This window comes from Glycine soja, chromosome 2 (genome assembly GCF_004193775.1).
Source record: "Glycine soja cultivar W05 chromosome 2, ASM419377v2, whole genome shotgun sequence".
In the NCBI taxonomy this organism is placed as follows: domain Eukaryota; kingdom Viridiplantae; phylum Streptophyta; class Magnoliopsida; order Fabales; family Fabaceae; genus Glycine; species Glycine soja.
Window position 1 is genome coordinate 13,790,973 of NC_041003.1, and position 17,456 is coordinate 13,808,428.

The 17,456-nt window shown below is 33.5% G+C and overlaps 1 protein-coding gene across 6 annotated transcripts; it reads right to left on the reverse strand.

Annotated features, from left to right (window-relative positions):
- Positions 1 to 1,683: 1,683 nt before the first annotated feature.
- On the reverse strand, positions 1,684 to 14,819 carry LOC114388639 (autophagy-related protein 2-like). 6 transcript variants are annotated; one of them, XM_028349276.1, is made up of 16 exons: positions 14,361 to 14,819; positions 12,231 to 13,306; positions 11,502 to 11,650; positions 11,088 to 11,260; positions 7,750 to 10,926; positions 7,535 to 7,647; positions 6,902 to 7,118; positions 6,454 to 6,567; positions 5,281 to 5,388; positions 5,068 to 5,200; positions 3,584 to 3,783; positions 3,112 to 3,308; positions 2,915 to 2,990; positions 2,736 to 2,838; positions 2,312 to 2,418; positions 1,684 to 1,980 (listed from the first exon to the last, which is right to left on the reverse strand). In XM_028349276.1, the coding sequence occupies exons 1-13, from the start codon at positions 14,565 to 14,567 to the stop codon at positions 2,921 to 2,923; spliced, it is 5,934 nt and encodes a 1,977-aa protein (XP_028205077.1). In that variant the 5' UTR covers positions 14,568 to 14,819; the 3' UTR covers positions 1,684 to 1,980; positions 2,312 to 2,418; positions 2,736 to 2,838; positions 2,915 to 2,920. The 6 variants fall into 6 exon arrangements, with proteins under 6 accessions (XP_028205077.1, XP_028205069.1, XP_028205055.1 ...); XM_028349268.1 differs by having other exon boundaries at positions 2,736 to 2,786; positions 2,906 to 2,990; XM_028349254.1 differs by having other exon boundaries at positions 2,906 to 2,990.
- Between the last annotated feature and the right edge of the window lie 2,637 nt (positions 14,820 to 17,456).

Below are 17,456 nucleotides of genomic sequence, written 5' to 3' on the forward strand. Positions count from 1 at the left end.
AAAATAGTAAGATGAAAGAGTGGCATGGGCACCACACTCATTGAAAAATGATAAGTAAGTAAAGAATCACCGCAAAAGTAGGCATGTCAAGTATACCTGTTCCCACAGGAATTAACCCAAACTTGTCCTGACTTTGATGGGAAAAAATCGAGTTGATCGGAGTTACAATCAGATTTGGGTTTGTCCCGATAGAGAAAGTCAGGTTTAGGGATGGGATCGAGTATGTTGATCCCCACTCCTGTCCTCGCCGCACTGTTATTTTAATATAATAAATATTTTAAATTACTATTATAACCTTACAATTTTAATGGATTAATGCTTGTTTTATATATGAAATTATTGTTTTTCTTATAATTGTATGCAATTTTTACTTAATTTCACATTGAGCTCAAAAACTAAATGAGAGCAAGCAATTTTTACTTGATTTGTTGTTAAGCACTTGAAACTTCAACATTGATAAACAAAATGTCATGAACACTATTTCTTTAAGCTATCCAAAAATAAATGAAATCAAACAATTTTTACTTGAAATTTTAATTTAGCATATTGTTATAGATTTAGTCCAATTACAAAAAATAAATTGTACTATTTTTTCCCCATTTTTATGAATAAAAAATAAGATAGGATCAAGGACGAGACAGGGCGAGAATGGGTCTAATTTTTGGACTTTGATGGGGATCGAGGGCGGGGACTGGGAGGACTTGGGGATTCGAGGATGGAGGTGGGGAGACTAAACCCGCCTTCATCCCTCTCCATTGCTATACCTATGTAAAAACATGAAAATCTTTGATAAAATTAAGAGGTTCTAGTTGGATAATCTCCAAAGAGGATTCAATGCTTTACTCGCACTCTAACAAGAGTAATTTCTCAATATTATTCAACTTGTCAAATGAGAGAGATTGTATATCTATTTATAGTGTTTATTCCAAGGTATTACTCACACAAGGAGACTAACCCTAATTATAAAGCAAAGAGCTAATCCTAATTTAAAGAAAAATTAGCAAAGGACCAAATTACAATGTAAACTAAAAAGAAATTTAATAGATGATTAAAACTTGGACACCTAATTAGCATCTTTTATAGGTCAAATATGTCAAGCAACTCATTTACTACAATTAAATTATAGATCAAAAAATACTTTAATAAAATAAAAGAAAATTGATATTTGCAACCTTTTTATCATTAAATACATGTTTTCTCCTTTTTTTTTCAATGAGTTTTCCTAAATACCATTCAAATTTTATTCCTCTTTCTCAAATTTCTCTATCTCATTTTTTCCTTAAAAAGTTATTCTCCGCTATCCTTCCTCTTCCACTTCCTCTATCACCCACTCTATACGTTAGGCCTTTTTCATGTGCACCATCTTTAGCTCTTCTTCTCCCACTTTAGGTCTAGAGCTTGTCTGTGATCAAGTGAAGACGCTCCTTAAGTCTCTTTACTCTTCTTATCGTAGCTTCTCCTTGCTTAATTCACAGGTTCATCCCCTTATTTTTTACCTTCTTAGGTCTTATCAATCCAATTCAGGGATACTAATGTCTTCCTTTTTTTATTGATCGGTGACAATGTTTTATTTTTAAATAAAATGATATAATATTTATAAAAATAAATTAAGAATAAAACGTTTTTTTTTTCTAATTTATCAGTTTACTTCTTTTATTTTAGAAATCAACTAGAGAATACTTATTAAAAATGAAAAACTTATCATCCTCCCCCAATTTTCCTTTATAACTTGACTTTCAAACATATGCTTCAGAAGCCAAATCCGCACTTACACACCATATAAATAAATCAGTATCCTGTCTTACTAATATCACACTTCCAAACAAAGAATAAGTTCACCAAAGGACTCCTTCAGTACACGCCTCTCTAGCAAAAACATGATTTTCGTTGTAAGGAATTTGAAACCAAAGTTCAATTGAGGCCTTCTAGTATCGTCAGGAGCCAACAAGAAATAATAGAAATCTGATACTCATAGTGTACCTATCCAGCATAAAATATTCACGGTAAAAAAATCAATTAATTTACATTAATCAGAAATTATCAATAAATAAGTATTTATTTACTGTTATTACATGGGAAAAACATTCCCAGCAATCATTGGCAACATATAGTTACCACATCATTGAGAGAACTATATTATCAACAGTTCTGGTACTGAACACAGTAAAATTAAAAGATTGGACATTGCTGAGTATTAAGCACGATACACTATTTACAACAAATAAAGACAATATACAAGAATATCAAGGTTTTCAAAGAATGATATTATATTATGTACATCTAACTACACCAATGGGGTCATCATACTTACAATGACATCCGTTTGAATAAGAATATGATTAACAAGCACCACCCATATTTACAGTTACTCTGAATCTGGTAGAAAAGAATCAGCTGACTGGTTCTGTTGCTGTACATCTGCAGCCAAAGCACATATTCAGAAGTGGGAAACGAGACACAGATAACACTATTATGCATAAGACAGAGAAGTCACAGATGCTCAGACGATTCTATTACCTAAAAGTACTATTTCCAAAAACAAAGTTCAGGAATCAATTGTTATTGTCAAAAGGTATCTCATCCATTTTAATGAGAAAAGCATAAATGTTAGTTTGATAGCACCTATCAAATCATTACGAGATGACATTCAAAATTAATAAGCCAAAGATTCTTTTATATGCAATTAACTTCAATATTTTTTCTTATCTTCTATTAACAAAGGAGGCCTAACTCACATGATACGCGGGAGACTGCCCAGCAAATTAAAAAAAAAAGCTCTTCTGAATCTGCTTGGTCAGGGAAGCAAGAGAATCAACTATTCAATCCTCACATAATAATCTGCAGAGTTAAAAACAAAATCTTAAAATTCTAATGTCATTTTAGTACAAACACAGTAATATCTCACCAATGGCACCATTAATCAGTCTTCTTCCCAGGGTTGTGTTGGACAATATTTCTCCATAGACTCCTTTTTACGTTCGGGATCAAGGCTGAAAAGGGGGAGGGAGAAAAACACTGGTTATATCTAGTTTTGGAAAGAAGAAGTTGGTGAGCAAGAAATTGCTGACTGAGAAAAGAATCATTTAAAATCAAGTGAGCTTTATCACAGACCTATTTCTGAATCCAAGAAGAGCATAGTGTACAGCACTTGCACAAGCCGAAGCAGGGGCTATGGCAGCAGCAGGAACTGCTCGAACAGCAGCAGCCAAGGCAGGTCCTGCACCTGAACCTCGCTGGAATTTTTTCAAGGGGTTCTGAACTAACACGGCAGCAGATTTTCCCAAGCCATCACTAAGACTCTCATAAGCCTGTAAAATCAAGAAAAATAACCTTAACATAGTCAAGGAAAAAATTACAGAACAAAATGAACTTCTGTTATCGTCCAAGCATCCATGTTCCTTATTTACAAGGGAATGAGTAATTAATCTAAGCATACATTATGTGATGCAAGCAATTTATCCAGATTAGATTGTGTTTATTTACAGAGGGCATGCTTTTTTTCTGTCCTTTCATGTAACAGTAACACATGTTTAAGAAGTTGACATAAAGCAACATATCATTCTCAATATCTTTGACATTTCACCTGTTGAATTCCTTCTTGAGCATCTTTAGGTTGATTAGATCGAACATCTGTTTTCGATTTGTCTTTTACAGGCAGAGGAACTGGAGAGGGTATGCTTGCAAGAATTTCTGCTTGGAGCAGAATGTCATGGGCTCCAGCAGCTAGATGAACTCCAAGTCCAACAGCTTCAAGAGAAATGCTTCGAAGAAATGCCATCGTACCTATTTTTAAACATTAGAATATAAACCAATCCAGAGTAGAGCAAATTAACATTAGAATTTAGTGGTCCAGAAAATAACGCAAACAATTCTATAATCATTCAAAAGGATTTAAAAAACTGAATTTAGTAATGGAAGCTTCAGAAGTGCCAACAAAAGGAACCACAAAAATGAATTTGTATGAGTTGTCACAACTAGAAACTACTAATTTACGAATGAAAAGCTTCTGTACCAGTCAATATAGGGCCTAACATGCCCTGCAACCCCAAAGCAGACATTTAGAGGGTATTTTGCGGAATATTATTTAAGAATAGAAGGGATTCTTAAGTAAAAATATTTATAGTTTAGCAACAACCAATCAACTAGTTAACAATGTGTAAAGAGTGGTTTGGTAACCACTTATTATCTTAATAATAAAAAAAAAAACTCAAACTTTAAACTTCTTAAAATGTAAATCAAAACCTGTTTTTGATATAACCTAAGCAATTAGGAAATCCTTCTGCAATTTAAAAATGTCCACCACAATTTTATAAATAAATAACAAATATGTAAATTAGCCATAGTTAAACAACAAACTCGAAAGAATCAATTAATCCCTAAGAATATCAAATTAGATTCAGTGATAACAGAAGTCTGTCGTACACAAATGAAGATAACAGTTTCATCAGGAAGTAAGTGATCTGCTAAGACTATCAAATTAGGATATTGTCAATCAGACTTAAGTGTTGTTAGGATCCAATTGCAAGGTATAGGCCTTGAGTCCCACATTAAATGTATGGTTTCTAGTATGGGATTCATAAGGCCTTGGGCCCTCCAACTACAATGGTTAGCTTGTGGTATGGTTCTCCCAAGTTTATTATCAATTGGTACCAGAGTTCACCATGTCTCTCAATTGCAATCGAGCAGCACAGGTGGTGACACCAGGCATTGCTGTGTTCACTTGGGATTATAGTCAAATGGCCAGTACACAACCAGACCACATGGGCTTTGGGGCTGCAAAGTGTGATGGGATGTTAGGATCCGATTGCAAGATGTGAGATTGGAGTCCCACATTGGAACTATGGATTTTAGTGTGGGGTTTTTTAAAACTTTGGGCTCTCCAACTACAGCAGCTAGCTTTTATGGTGTGGTTCTTGGGACTGAATTTCGAAAATGTTACATTACCAACAGATATCTCACATAAATATTTTGATAAAGTTCTACTGCTGTAGCTTACTTTTTATTAGCTGGTACATAGCCAAATTATACAGGTAAAACAGCAGAGAAATATCTATCAATCTAACCTACCTCTCTGCACACCCTTGAGCACTCTCCGCTCCTTTTTGTAGCTCTGTACTGGTGATGAAACCAGCTTAGCAGCACCAGCCCCAACTGCAATCAATGACCGTACTGTAGGAAGCCCCCGCAGTATTTTATGAATCTACAAATTGAAAATTATATATGAAGAGAGCTAAAAAGTAATCCTGACATCTCCAAGGAATATAAACCAAGTTAGCAGACCTGATTTTGAGATATATCTTCCAACCACTCCCCTACAGTAGTTTCACAAACACTGGCCCAACCATAGATGCCAGAAGCATGAACATGTTTCAGGTTAAGCTCAACCCCCTGGGACAACATACAAACATATTATCATAGAATTCAATTAACATGTTCCAACTCCCAAGAACCAATTTTTATATTTATGCTTCACCTTTAATAGAGTTTGAGAAACTCTGGTTTCTCATTGATCAGAAAAATGAAAAAGCAAGTTACAAAGAATAGAGTCATCTCTATATATAGAGAGACTTGAAGTCTAACTGTAAACTAGCCCTGTTTGTTACAAACTTTTTTTTTTTGAAATGCAAAGATAATTTATATTAATAATAAGAAGTACCAGAGGTACTACAAGATATAAAGGGAAGGGATCCTATACGAGCAGGAACAAAAACAAACAACAAACAACATGCCCCAACCCTGCCCTACAGTGAAAACATTAATTAAATAAAGACTAGAGGCATTGCTGAAGACCAACACTGGAAAGGAACCTTGAAGTCCCTTTCCCATCCCCTCAACCAAGTCCACATGAGGAAAAGAGATGAATCAGCCAGCTTACAAACTAACTCTAGTTAGAGCTATAACTAACTATCAGTTAACTGACAGCTCAAAGATAATAGAAAACAAAATACACAAAGTAAAAACACTTGGTGGAGTAAGTATACTCTAATAACCTTTAGCAACAAATGATTTATTTTCACATTATTGGAAATAAAAAGGGTCAGCAATGCTAGTTATATGATTTTCAGAGTACACAACCAGGAGTGCCGATGCGACAGCATATAAAATCCTTATATCTGAGTAGACATGCACAACAAGATCAGTTTAAAAGAGAATGGTTTATTTAAACAATGTTTTGATATGGACAAATATAAGGAAACAGAGTTGTCCTGTAAATTACTTGTAAAAAACAATACCTATCTGCCACTTATACTCACCCCAATAAAATAGCAAAAATTGATGTTATACTCTTTACAACACTGAGCCATCAGGTGATAATATGGGTAATTTAGAAAACAAAAGTAAGAAAGCAAAGTACAACCCGGGCCTATAAAGCTGGGATGGACTCATTTTTTTATCTAAACTTAATCAACAATAAGAAAGAAATTAAATCGAAAGTTGAAGAGAAAATTTTACCTTCCAAGGGACAAGATTTACAAGTTCTACATACTTTCCATGACTTAATGCTGCTAGATCTACACGATTGGGACTGTAATCCACCCGAACATTAATAGGCCATATATCTAGCTTCTGAAACCAAAGTTAAAATATGAATATATTAATATGACCAGCTAGATGAAAAGCTTATCAAATTAACATGCCTTAAATAGAGTTTAAGGTGAGTATTAGATCGCAAGTGTTTCTTCAACTTAATTCTCACCAAAACACAATTACGATATAGATGGGAGCAACATTTCAATTGAATATAACACTTCTTCAGCTAAGTGTAGAAACTGGATTGATTGGTATAATAATTGGGTTTTCCATATTTCTTTACATCATGTTGCAGTACAGAACACTGTACAGTCCAAAAATATAACAAAACAAGAAATTATAAAGTTAATCATTATAGAACACAACTTACCTGGAAATAGGGAAGCAGTGCCTCTGGTGCAATTGAATGAAATGCAAGATCTTTATTTTTCTGAGTCGTCTCAGGCAATGATTTTGAACCCTCCAAATCTTGACAACTATTAGGAAACTGATCCTTCAATGTGTTTTTTCTCCCAAAGAAATTAACAAGAAAATCAAGCTGGCTTTGATGTAGGTGTAACAGCATAGGTAAAATAGCAACATTTAACCTGAAAAGAAGAAAGAAAAGCATGTAATGTATGAGGAACGTCATACTTCATTTTTCCTATATATTATTTTAAAAGTTTTAGGGAATGCTGTCATCAACTGAACTTTAGTTCTGAAGAAAGACCAGGATATCTAATATCTCCATGTATATAACAACATAAATAAATAGATAGCCACGAAAATTGTAATTAACAATGTAACTGCCATGTAAAACTATGAGGAACCTGGCAATCACAAGTCATCACCATGATACTATATTTTAGCCAAAAAGACTTAGTTGCCTAGCTATAAGGACTACAACTACTTGAAGAAAGTTGAAGCAATTCCCAAACCAGTCTGCCTATTTTCAGTCACAACTAATGATAAGGTTTGCAAAGGGATAGATTATACCATCACCAATGGTATTATATCGCTTTACCTGTACTCCTCAAGGGGAGTAAGAGGATCTGGTCTCACTGCCTCCAAGTCCAATTTAAATGCTCTCGAATAAGATTCCCTAGGATGGCCTTTTGAGTGATAATATCCTAATACCTTTCAATTCAAAAACAGAAATATCAAAATCTAGAACTTGTAAGTTTAAAGATGTTTGATGTAAAGCCGTGTAATTTAAAGCAACTAAACTTTCAAAATTACCAGTTTCCAAGGTGCATCTTGGCTTCTGTCATACAGAAAAAAATCTTGAACAGAGACAGACATCTTAGATACACGTAGCCCACCAACTGGAAATACATCATACTGAAATTTCATCCCAGACAATGCAAGTTCCAAGCAAACGGATGTGTCTCTCCCAGAATGCGGTCCACTTTTCTCTGAGTCAAGCCAGTCAGAACCCCCATACATTCTCCATCTTATATCAATTTTCTTAAGAATTACACGTCCACAAGTCTCACCATATGATGAACTACCATCAGATGAAAGCATGCCATGATGATCTACAACCTTTAATGGTCCAGCTTGTTTGCTTTCCTCTGAAATGTGGTTTTCTAATACTTTTAGAGAGGTGCCTCCATACCATCCACCACTTCCTCTTTCAATCTCTCTATGTTCCACATTCCTCAGTTTGTGTCTAGAAAGCTCATCAGAATGTATACCTAAAGATAGCTCCGACAGAGGGCGTAAGTCAGACAAACAATAGCTTTCTATAATCTCTGGAAAGCAACCTTCTTGCAGATATGAAGTGTGACTACCTTCTGGTCCTATCACAGACACTGACTCAGTCAAAGTCAATTCATGAGAGAGAACTTCAGGCTCATCCAAATTCATCTGACCAACCTCAATTAAGCTTCCATCAAGTGGCATGCAAAACCCTGATTCAAAAGGATAAGATTGGTGCGCATTATTGTTATTTACCTGAAATGCATCTTCACATATTTCATCCATCAAGCCAGCTATACTAGATCCATCGGTTGAAAATGTTTGAGCGGAGTACTGTTTAGAAGTTGCAGACATCGAATCAAATCTGAGATTCTTATTTTCATTTTTAAATTCATTCCTTTGCTGTGCCTGTTGAACATTATCCCACCTATTCTGCAAATGCACAATAGATTCCTCCACATCAGGTGCAAATAATTGCTGAAGTTGAGCAGCCAAACGAATCAGAGTAGCAGTTGTATCGTAGCAAGTTTCCACAGAAAGGTGAGATTTAGATAATTCCAGTTCCCAAAGAAGACCACTAGCACAGTTTGTTTTCAAAATAGCCTCCATAAAAGCCTCCTGAGCAACTTTAAAGTAACCAGTCTTTTGAAGATGTTCAACACTATAAATGCCAGACAAAGAATTCAGTTCTGACATTAAATGAAGAAGAAGCCCCAGGTCATGCACTCTGATTTGGAAAACACTTCCAACTGTATCTTTCGAAGATGAATTTGAAAGAGTTAAGCTGGATGCAGCCAACAAACATGAAACGCATTGTTCACTCGTATCTTTTTTGATAGAAGAACAGCCAGACTCTGAATTAAGTTCACTCTGAACTACAAGATTCTTCATATAAGGCTCATAGCTCAAAGCAATATCAATCAAGCAGAGAACAAAATAAGTCGTGTAAGAGATATTCTGTTCCTTCTTTGGCATACTAGTATCACCTGCATCTTTGGTATTAGAAGCAGACAAGCTGAAAAAGGATAATATTGCATCAAACCAATCCAAACGACCACCTACAGCTAAAACCGTACCACAACTGACAGTTACAGATGTAATACTATGGGAAATCTCTGGGTCAGAGAGACAAATGACATCGGAACCAGCACATTTAGAAGATAATGCATTAGAACCTCCTCCATCACCTCGCTTCACAGAGGAGTTGCTACAAGTAATCAGAAGAAACTCATGATCAGGAACTCCGGTGACAAACCCCCACAACTTGCCTTCACCATGAGTTAATCGGAAAAAACTCACAGCCTTAACACCACCAGTATTAGTGACAGACAGCAACTCAAACTTTTGAACCTTCAGCCTGAATTGATTCCACATTCCAGGAATTTCACTCTTGATTGAACTTTTGATACTCGCAGATGTATCCCTACTAATAAGAATTTCTAGAGAATCACATTCCAAAAATACTGATGATTGTGAGACAGAAGATTCCTTCTCAATATTGGCTTCCTTAGAAGTCACACATGCCAATGCATTCAGCATCTGATGTAGAATGTGATGTATGCCTTTATATTTTGAATCATTCACATTAATCACAACTTGAGATAGATGGACATGCATGAGAAATGATGAGCTTAGAATCATCTCTTGTTGAGTTTGAGATTTCCAATCTTCCATATCTTTCACTGTTGATGCAGATGCAAACTCATACCCCCTTCCTCCAATATCATCTTTGCCCCTTGTTTGCTCTGAATTGGCAAATAATCTGGCTTTCTTAGCAATCCAAGGACCAGTCACTTGACCCCCCTGCCAAACAACACGAACAACAGAGAAACATCCACTTCTATGAAAAATAGAAAAGAAGCAGCTAGCAGAAAATTTCTCATTCTGCACATCATAGGAAGTGATTCTACCATTCTCATTACTTGATGTGATCAAGTAGATGTCAAGATCATAGAAACTCAATTGAAAAGATTGAGCAGCTACTGAAGGAAACCTTTTCTTCGAACTTGCATTTGAAGTTTGACTATAATCTGGAGTGCAACCCTTGTTCAAAGGTGACAATGAAGTAAAATCAAGAGCAATGAACTGTTCCCAGGAAAATGAATTTTTATGATCCCTATCCCTTCCAAAAGGAAAACACAGTATCACTCTTGCATTAGAAATTGATATATCACCATGCAAGCATTCTGTTGTGGAGAAAGATGTCACACAGGGACCAGAACCTTCCTTCATATCACTCTGAGATGATCCACACTTATAATCTGAGACTTCAGACAGAATTTCCTTTACTTTATTATGCATTTCAAGTGATTTTTCAACTTCCTTTATGAGATTCAAGAGAACATTTATTACTGAAAAGATTACCCAGAAAATAAATGGGGGCAAGTTCAGTGAGAATGATGTCATCCCTTTCTGACAACCATCTGATGAACTTGATTGCGTTGAACATTTGCAATTTGTGACACCAAAAGTTCTGAACAATGTAACTTTCAACAAGCAATCATTATTTCCAAATGGAAAATCTGTTGCAACTGGCCCAATTAATGAATGTGAATCTACATTGTAAGAGGTAGATGAAGGGAGAGCATCAAGGACCTTAGCTTGTAGGTGTTGAACCAAAGCACTTTGATTTTTAGCATCAATTCCAATGTTCAAGAAATTAGCAACTTCTACATGCTTCACCTTTCCATTAAGAGTCATACCTTGAGGGCATACCTAATGGGTTTACAATGCATTTAGAGTTAGAGTGGAGGAATTTATTCAAAAACAAGTATGAGAAAGTAGATATAGGTAGATAGGCATCACAATGCAAGCATGAAGCCATGGGTAAAGAGAATGCAAGGGGGTTTGGGAGAAAGCATAGAAGCAAAATTTACCTGCAAAGCAATAACAATGTCATTGCACTCTGCACCAAGATAATCAATTTGTAATCCAACCTTGTGACCGATTTCAGGGTCAGAAAAATTATTCTGTTCATCAACGCAGAAGGACAAAACAACAGATATTCCAGCAAAAGTAGCCCTGAGATTGGTTTCCATATGTTGCTGTTCTGTTTATTAATATCATAAACAACATTAGTAACAGACAAACAATCAAAAGGAAACAGTATATATTTTGTATGCTTATTTGTTCAGCACAAACATTAGAAAAAGTAGTCTCCCTGTATACAGACATGAAAAGATGCACTATGCAAGAGTGAACAGTACATATAAAGTTTGAACTAAACACAAGATATAAAGTTTCCATAACAAATTAACAACTAAAAATAATAGCTTTGAGAAGTCAAGTACCAGATGGAATATGCAAAGATCCAGAAGCAAGGCTGGATGCAGCAGTAATAGCACTATAAACTGAATATGTCCAATTCCACATTCCACTGCTCCCTAAAGCTGATTGAGAATTTCTCATTCCATCAAAACATTCAAAAAACTGGTCCACACTGCAGGAATTTCCATAACATATCAACAGATTCAGAGTCAATAAATGTAGGGAAGACCTATAAACTGCTAATAATACATAGTTGATTTAGCTATAATGTACATAATAGCTATCCTAAGGAAATGATATGTGTTAACATTGCGTACATTAAGTAAAATTGCACAACATACACAAATTATAAAGTTTACCTGAGAGTAATCATAAAGTTTCATTGATAATACAGTGAACACAAATTAATTTATACTACCATGTTAAAGTTTTTAGACTCATCTGTAACACATACATCCAGTAAACTAGAAAATTTTCAAAGTTTTCAAATTGAGTGTTTCTTTTTCTCTTTGGGAGGGGAAGATCAATTTTAATCAGAAAGTAGCATAGGAAATTTTACTATTCAACAACATGGAGCAAAAGGGAAAATTTTAATTATTAGATTGTCAGGTGAAGTGAATTGGCCAAACTCAATAAGATTTTCAGAATTGTGATCTGTCAAGGTCTCCAGAGAGACTGCCAATAGCAATTTATTTCAATTAAATGCTTCTCTAACAATGATAACATTTAAAAGGAGAAAAAGAAGGACCTACCTTGCCCCAAAATCAGGTTCTTGAATACCATCTTTAGGATTTATATGAGTAGACAATGGCACCCAATTGGATATAAGATGAGCCGCAGGAAGTAAATCTTCAGCAAGGGTTTCAGGTTGGGTTAAAGAAGTGTAATCAGCTGTCAAACTACCATTAGCAGTCATCATCTCACTGGGAGCATTGGTAATAGAAACTGAAGTTGATGAATGACAGAACAATGTAGAATTCAATTGGGCAGATCCTCTTGAGTTGTGATTTGTGCAACCTTTTCCACCCTTATTCAGATTCTTAAGAGTTTCCCATGACTGCAATAGCCATCTAATAGTGCTAGGTTGAAACTTTAACACTATGGGATCAACACAAACATCAGCATCCACCTTGCAAACGTCCAAAGAACCATTTTTCCAAGGAATACTTAATTTAATATTTCCACTAAATCCACCTTGGTTCCCAGTCATGATTGGACATGTTGCTATATTTGACCCCAAAACAGGTTCACCACATCCTGCTCCTGATTCATGTTGAAAGTATACATCTTCATTATCTATTTTGAGAAGCTCAATAACTGCTCCACGAAATTTTACAAAGTTTGTTAGCCGGCTTATACCAAGGACATCAACATTTGAATTGGCATCTTCAGACAGACTAGTTCCACATTGTATTTCAGAAATCTGAAGAACTAAGGAATGACGACAATGTGTTTTATTTTCTTCATTATCTAAGGATGGATCAAATGCAACAATTATATTTGTTATTGTAACATGGAAGCTTGTGAGCAACCACTTTATCATCTTTGCAATAGTTTTAACACCTTCATGAACATCCATTGAAGTTGACTTCTGAGCATCATCTAATACTTCATGCTCAGTCCTCATTGAGCTTTTGAGGTGTTGATTGTCACTATCATCCAAGCCACAAGTTTCACCTTCACTAGTTGACATTTTATCTGTGCATGGAGAAACTACTATTTCAAGTCCATTCACTTCAACCTCACAACCTTTACCACTCCAAGGCATTTTAATCAACAGGTAGCCAATTGAACCTTCTTTAACCATTAAGGATGATGTCTTGCCAAACTGTTAAACATTAGCAGAGGAAAGCAATAAGCTAATGAAAAAAATAAAACAATTACTCTGAGAACACCTTCCAATTCTATAAAAATAATCTTAAGTTTTCATTGTGATAAAACTTCCAACCCTACATAAAAAATAAAACAATTACTCTTGATGGTTTTCAGCTGAGAAAACCTTCCAATTCTATAAAATAATCTTAGAGTTTACATTGTGATGAAACTTCCGACCCTACATGAAGAATTCACACTATTCCTACAACTAGCACTATTTGATGTACTTAGGCTCTATTTGGAAGAGCTTATGCACAACTTATTTTGACTTAACATATAAAACAAGCACCTGTGTATGTGTTTGGGAAAACTTATGACAATAGCTTATGATATGTCCATAAGCTATTTTCAACTTATTTCAATAAGTTCTCTAGGATAGCTAAAGCAGCTTATAGATTGTATAAAAACAATTTAACCCTATTTCCCCTTCAAATATAAAAACAAACTCATACATAAGTACTTTTATATAAGTAACTATTAATAAGACCTTAATTAAGTTATTTATCCAAACGGGTTCTTAGTCCTTATGACATGCGTGAGGAGCATATCAAGTGACAGCACTATCAGGAAACCACTCTTTGATCCACGAAGCCTGCCTTGACCCTGGCGAGCCCCCCTAAGACCCAACTCACCAAATCTTATATTTATCAACAAAAAGAACCAAACTTGAAAATTCAATCTCTCACCTAGCTGACCAAAATTTGAAGTTACACAAGCCCACATGACTTTACATCCTAACCTTAACCATACATACACGCATACACGATCAACGATAAGAATTTTATCAACTAACTTAAGTTTAGTCGTGGACCGCCTCCTTGGGCATTGATAACACAATATTGCCTACTTTAATTCCATCATTCACATCCCAACACCTTTTTTCTTTCATTACTATCAACCTATGCATGCATACATACCTCACTCAAATCATCAATATTAACACCACCAATGCCTAGTCCTAGGAATTTTCCCAAAATTGAGGAACAGAAAGAAAAAAAAAATAGAACCTTTGAGTTGACGAAGTCGACGTTGAGCGCGAGATCGGAGAGCTGAATAGTGCCCTGCGAGAGTTGAACGTCGAGCTGGTCGAGGTCGATTTCGCCTAGGATGAACTGGCCCAGTTTCTTCTTGAGGAAGAACTTGCAAACCCTCTTGAGGGCCCACCGCGAGAACGTGGCCTCCGCTGATTTCGCAAAGTTCCGCCATTGAAACATGGTTTGGTTGAATGAATGAATAATTGAATTGGGCGCGAAATTAGGGTTTGCGGTGAGAATCAGGCAGAGAAAACAGAGGAGATGTTTTGGGGTGGTGGCGGCGACGGCGACGGCGACGACGACGAACCATAAAAAAGCTCCATACGATAGGCACGCAACCACGAAACTGTAGGATGAATAGGAACGATGGTTTTAAATTGGAAAAAACAAAACAAAGGAGAATATATTTCTACCTTCTACTTTTTCGTCTTTTCCTACCCTTTTCCCCTCGTCTTCTTTCTGTTTTTCCCCCCTCTTCAATGCAATCTTTACTTTATCCTTTTTCAAATTTAGTGCCAAATATTAAAATCAGTTCAAGAATTTAATTTTTACTCTATCCTTTTCGAACTTAGTGTCAAATACTACTAGTAGTATTAATTAAAGGATTTAATAAATAAATCTAGCAAAAAAAATTAAATTAGACGCGGCAACAAGGGTCTCAAATGATAATTGAAGCATTAATAAAATAAACAAATATATCCAAAAATTAATTACTTTAATAAAACAACCAAAATAATTAATTCAAATATCATGATGATTTTTTATCATTGCTATGCTAAAATTAATTATTTTAAAATTTAAAATACTAATTATGTTTGTGACAAACTAGCTGAAGGATAAATTGAGTTAGGTTGCAAAAATAAAAGATAAAAATGAAATTTTTAAAAGATAGAAAAATCAAAACAAATTTTACCAAAAAGATAAATGACCAAACATATATTTTAGGCAATAATAAATAAGCCAAAAGTTAATAAATAATTATAAATCAAAACTACATTAACAATATTAATTGTTGTAATTTTTTATAAAAAAAAAATTGTTTATATTTTCATTCAATTATAATAATATAAGTTTGTTGATTTTTATTCTGTCAAAAGAAATTATTGATTTTTATAATAATTATTTTAAAAATTATTTTAAATTGATTTACAATTTAGATTTTTTTTCACGTTGATTTATTCTTGATATTAGAAGCATATTTAAATTTTGAAGATAAAAGTGATTTACGGTATTCAGTTACGAATTGTTAAACAATTCAAATGATATTAATCTAAATTGTTCAGATGATAAGTTATGTTAAACAATTCAAACTATTCGGTGTCTAAATCAACGTAAAAAAAATCTATAATTCAAACAATTGGGTTTTTTCAAAGAGACTCACCTCAATAGAAGAAATTCTTGCCAAGGCTCAATTCCCAAGTACATCCAGAAGCAGACCAATGTTCATCACACAACACCAGATGGGTTCATAATATTTAACTTCAATGCTTCCCCACAAATTTGAATTCTTAATTATCAATCTAGGCTCTAAATTATTTTTAAAATTTTGATTAATTTGATTTCTAATTTATTTTAAAAATTAAATTAAATTATTTAAAATAATTTAAGAAACAAATCTATAATTAAGTCAAGTTTTGATCCTCCTATTACTGTTGCAGCAGAGTTGTCCCTTCCACAACCAGTGTCTGTATGAACCATATTGTCAAAGGCTATTCAAGATAAGTCATATTAGGCAGAGCTAGTAGTGAGGGATTGTGCTTCATTCACATCAATGTGGAGGCAATACTCCACTCAGTTTCACCAAATGCACTTGGTTACTAATAGATTAATTTGTGTTTTTTTAATTCAGTTTTAAATTCAATGCATTTATTTAAGATATTATAAAAATAATTTAATTAATTAAAATATAAAAAAATGTATACAAAATTTAAGATTGAATCAAAATTATAAATTTCTTAAAATAAGAAAATCAAAATTACGAGAGAAAAGAAAAAAGAATTCAAGATTACAGATTAAAAATCATAGGAAAATCAAAATTAGAACTTCTGTATTAATCAAACAACAAATAATAATTATCTAATAAATTTTAAAATATTAAATAATATTTAAAATTATTAATTAATAAGTAATTAAAATATTTAATCTATGAACTAACACTATTAACCCATTGATTTAACTTGTTTATGCCATACGTTGTATTTGTTTCAAGAAATTAAAAAGATTTCCAAAAAAAAGTAAACATAAGAATATCGCATTTCTTGTTTAGTACAATATTTGAATAAAGTATTCATATTTTTTCGTGTTTCTTGTTCTCATAGTGAAAGGTGGATATCTTCTTATGTTTCTATAAGAATGGAAATTAAATACTTAGTTATTTCCACTTATTTCTTTCACTTTTTTATTTTTCAATCATTTAATTAATAAATTTTTATTTTTCTCTAAAATTACAAAAAACAAACAAACATATTTATGAAAATAATATTCCTAAATGTAATTATTTATGAAAATATAATTCTTAAAAATACATATTATTCTTTAAAACAAACACAAGTTAGAGAATCTCCGATGTTATCAAAAATTTAAATAACCACACCAACAAAATCCACCACAATTGGTAGATGTTTTGATTTTTAAGTATGCTAATAGGGATTCATTTTTCTATTTGTGTGTTTGGAGAAAACTTATTTTTTTATAACATGAAAAAAAAAATGCTAAAAGAAATAAAATTCACTTTCTTGATTTGTATATTCCAAGAGTTGGTTTTATAACTTCCAGTTATTGAAATATTGTGCTTTTAGCAAAAAAAGAAAGAAAAAATAAATATCAACATTTTATCTTATATTAAAACAATTTAAGTGGTCACCATAATATAACAATATTTTTATGCATAATATAACAATATTTTTTTTTGTTGGCATATAACATAATATTTGAGCACGAATAAATTTGTTTTAATTTTAAAAAAGTTAAAAAAAAACTCATACTTTTATAATTTTTTATTTGTATTTAATTTTTGTTTCAAATTAAAATATTAATTGAACAAAATATAAATATTACTGATTCTGTTTG

What these genes read in the sequence shown, in the direction of transcription:
- LOC114388639 (XM_028349276.1), bottom strand. Translation starts at nt 14,567, where the DNA reads ATGTTTCAATGGCGGAACTTTGCGAAATCAGCGGAGGCCACGTTCTCG. An exon ending in AAGATGCACCTTGGAAACTG is followed by an intron (nt 7,648 to 7,749) that starts GTAATTTTGAAA and finishes TTGAATTGAAAG; the next exon opens with GTATTAGGATATTATCACTC. An exon ending in GCTCAAGGGTGTGCAGAGAG is followed by an intron (nt 3,784 to 5,067) that starts GTAGGTTAGATT and finishes GTTTAAAAATAG; the next exon opens with GTACGATGGCATTTCTTCGA.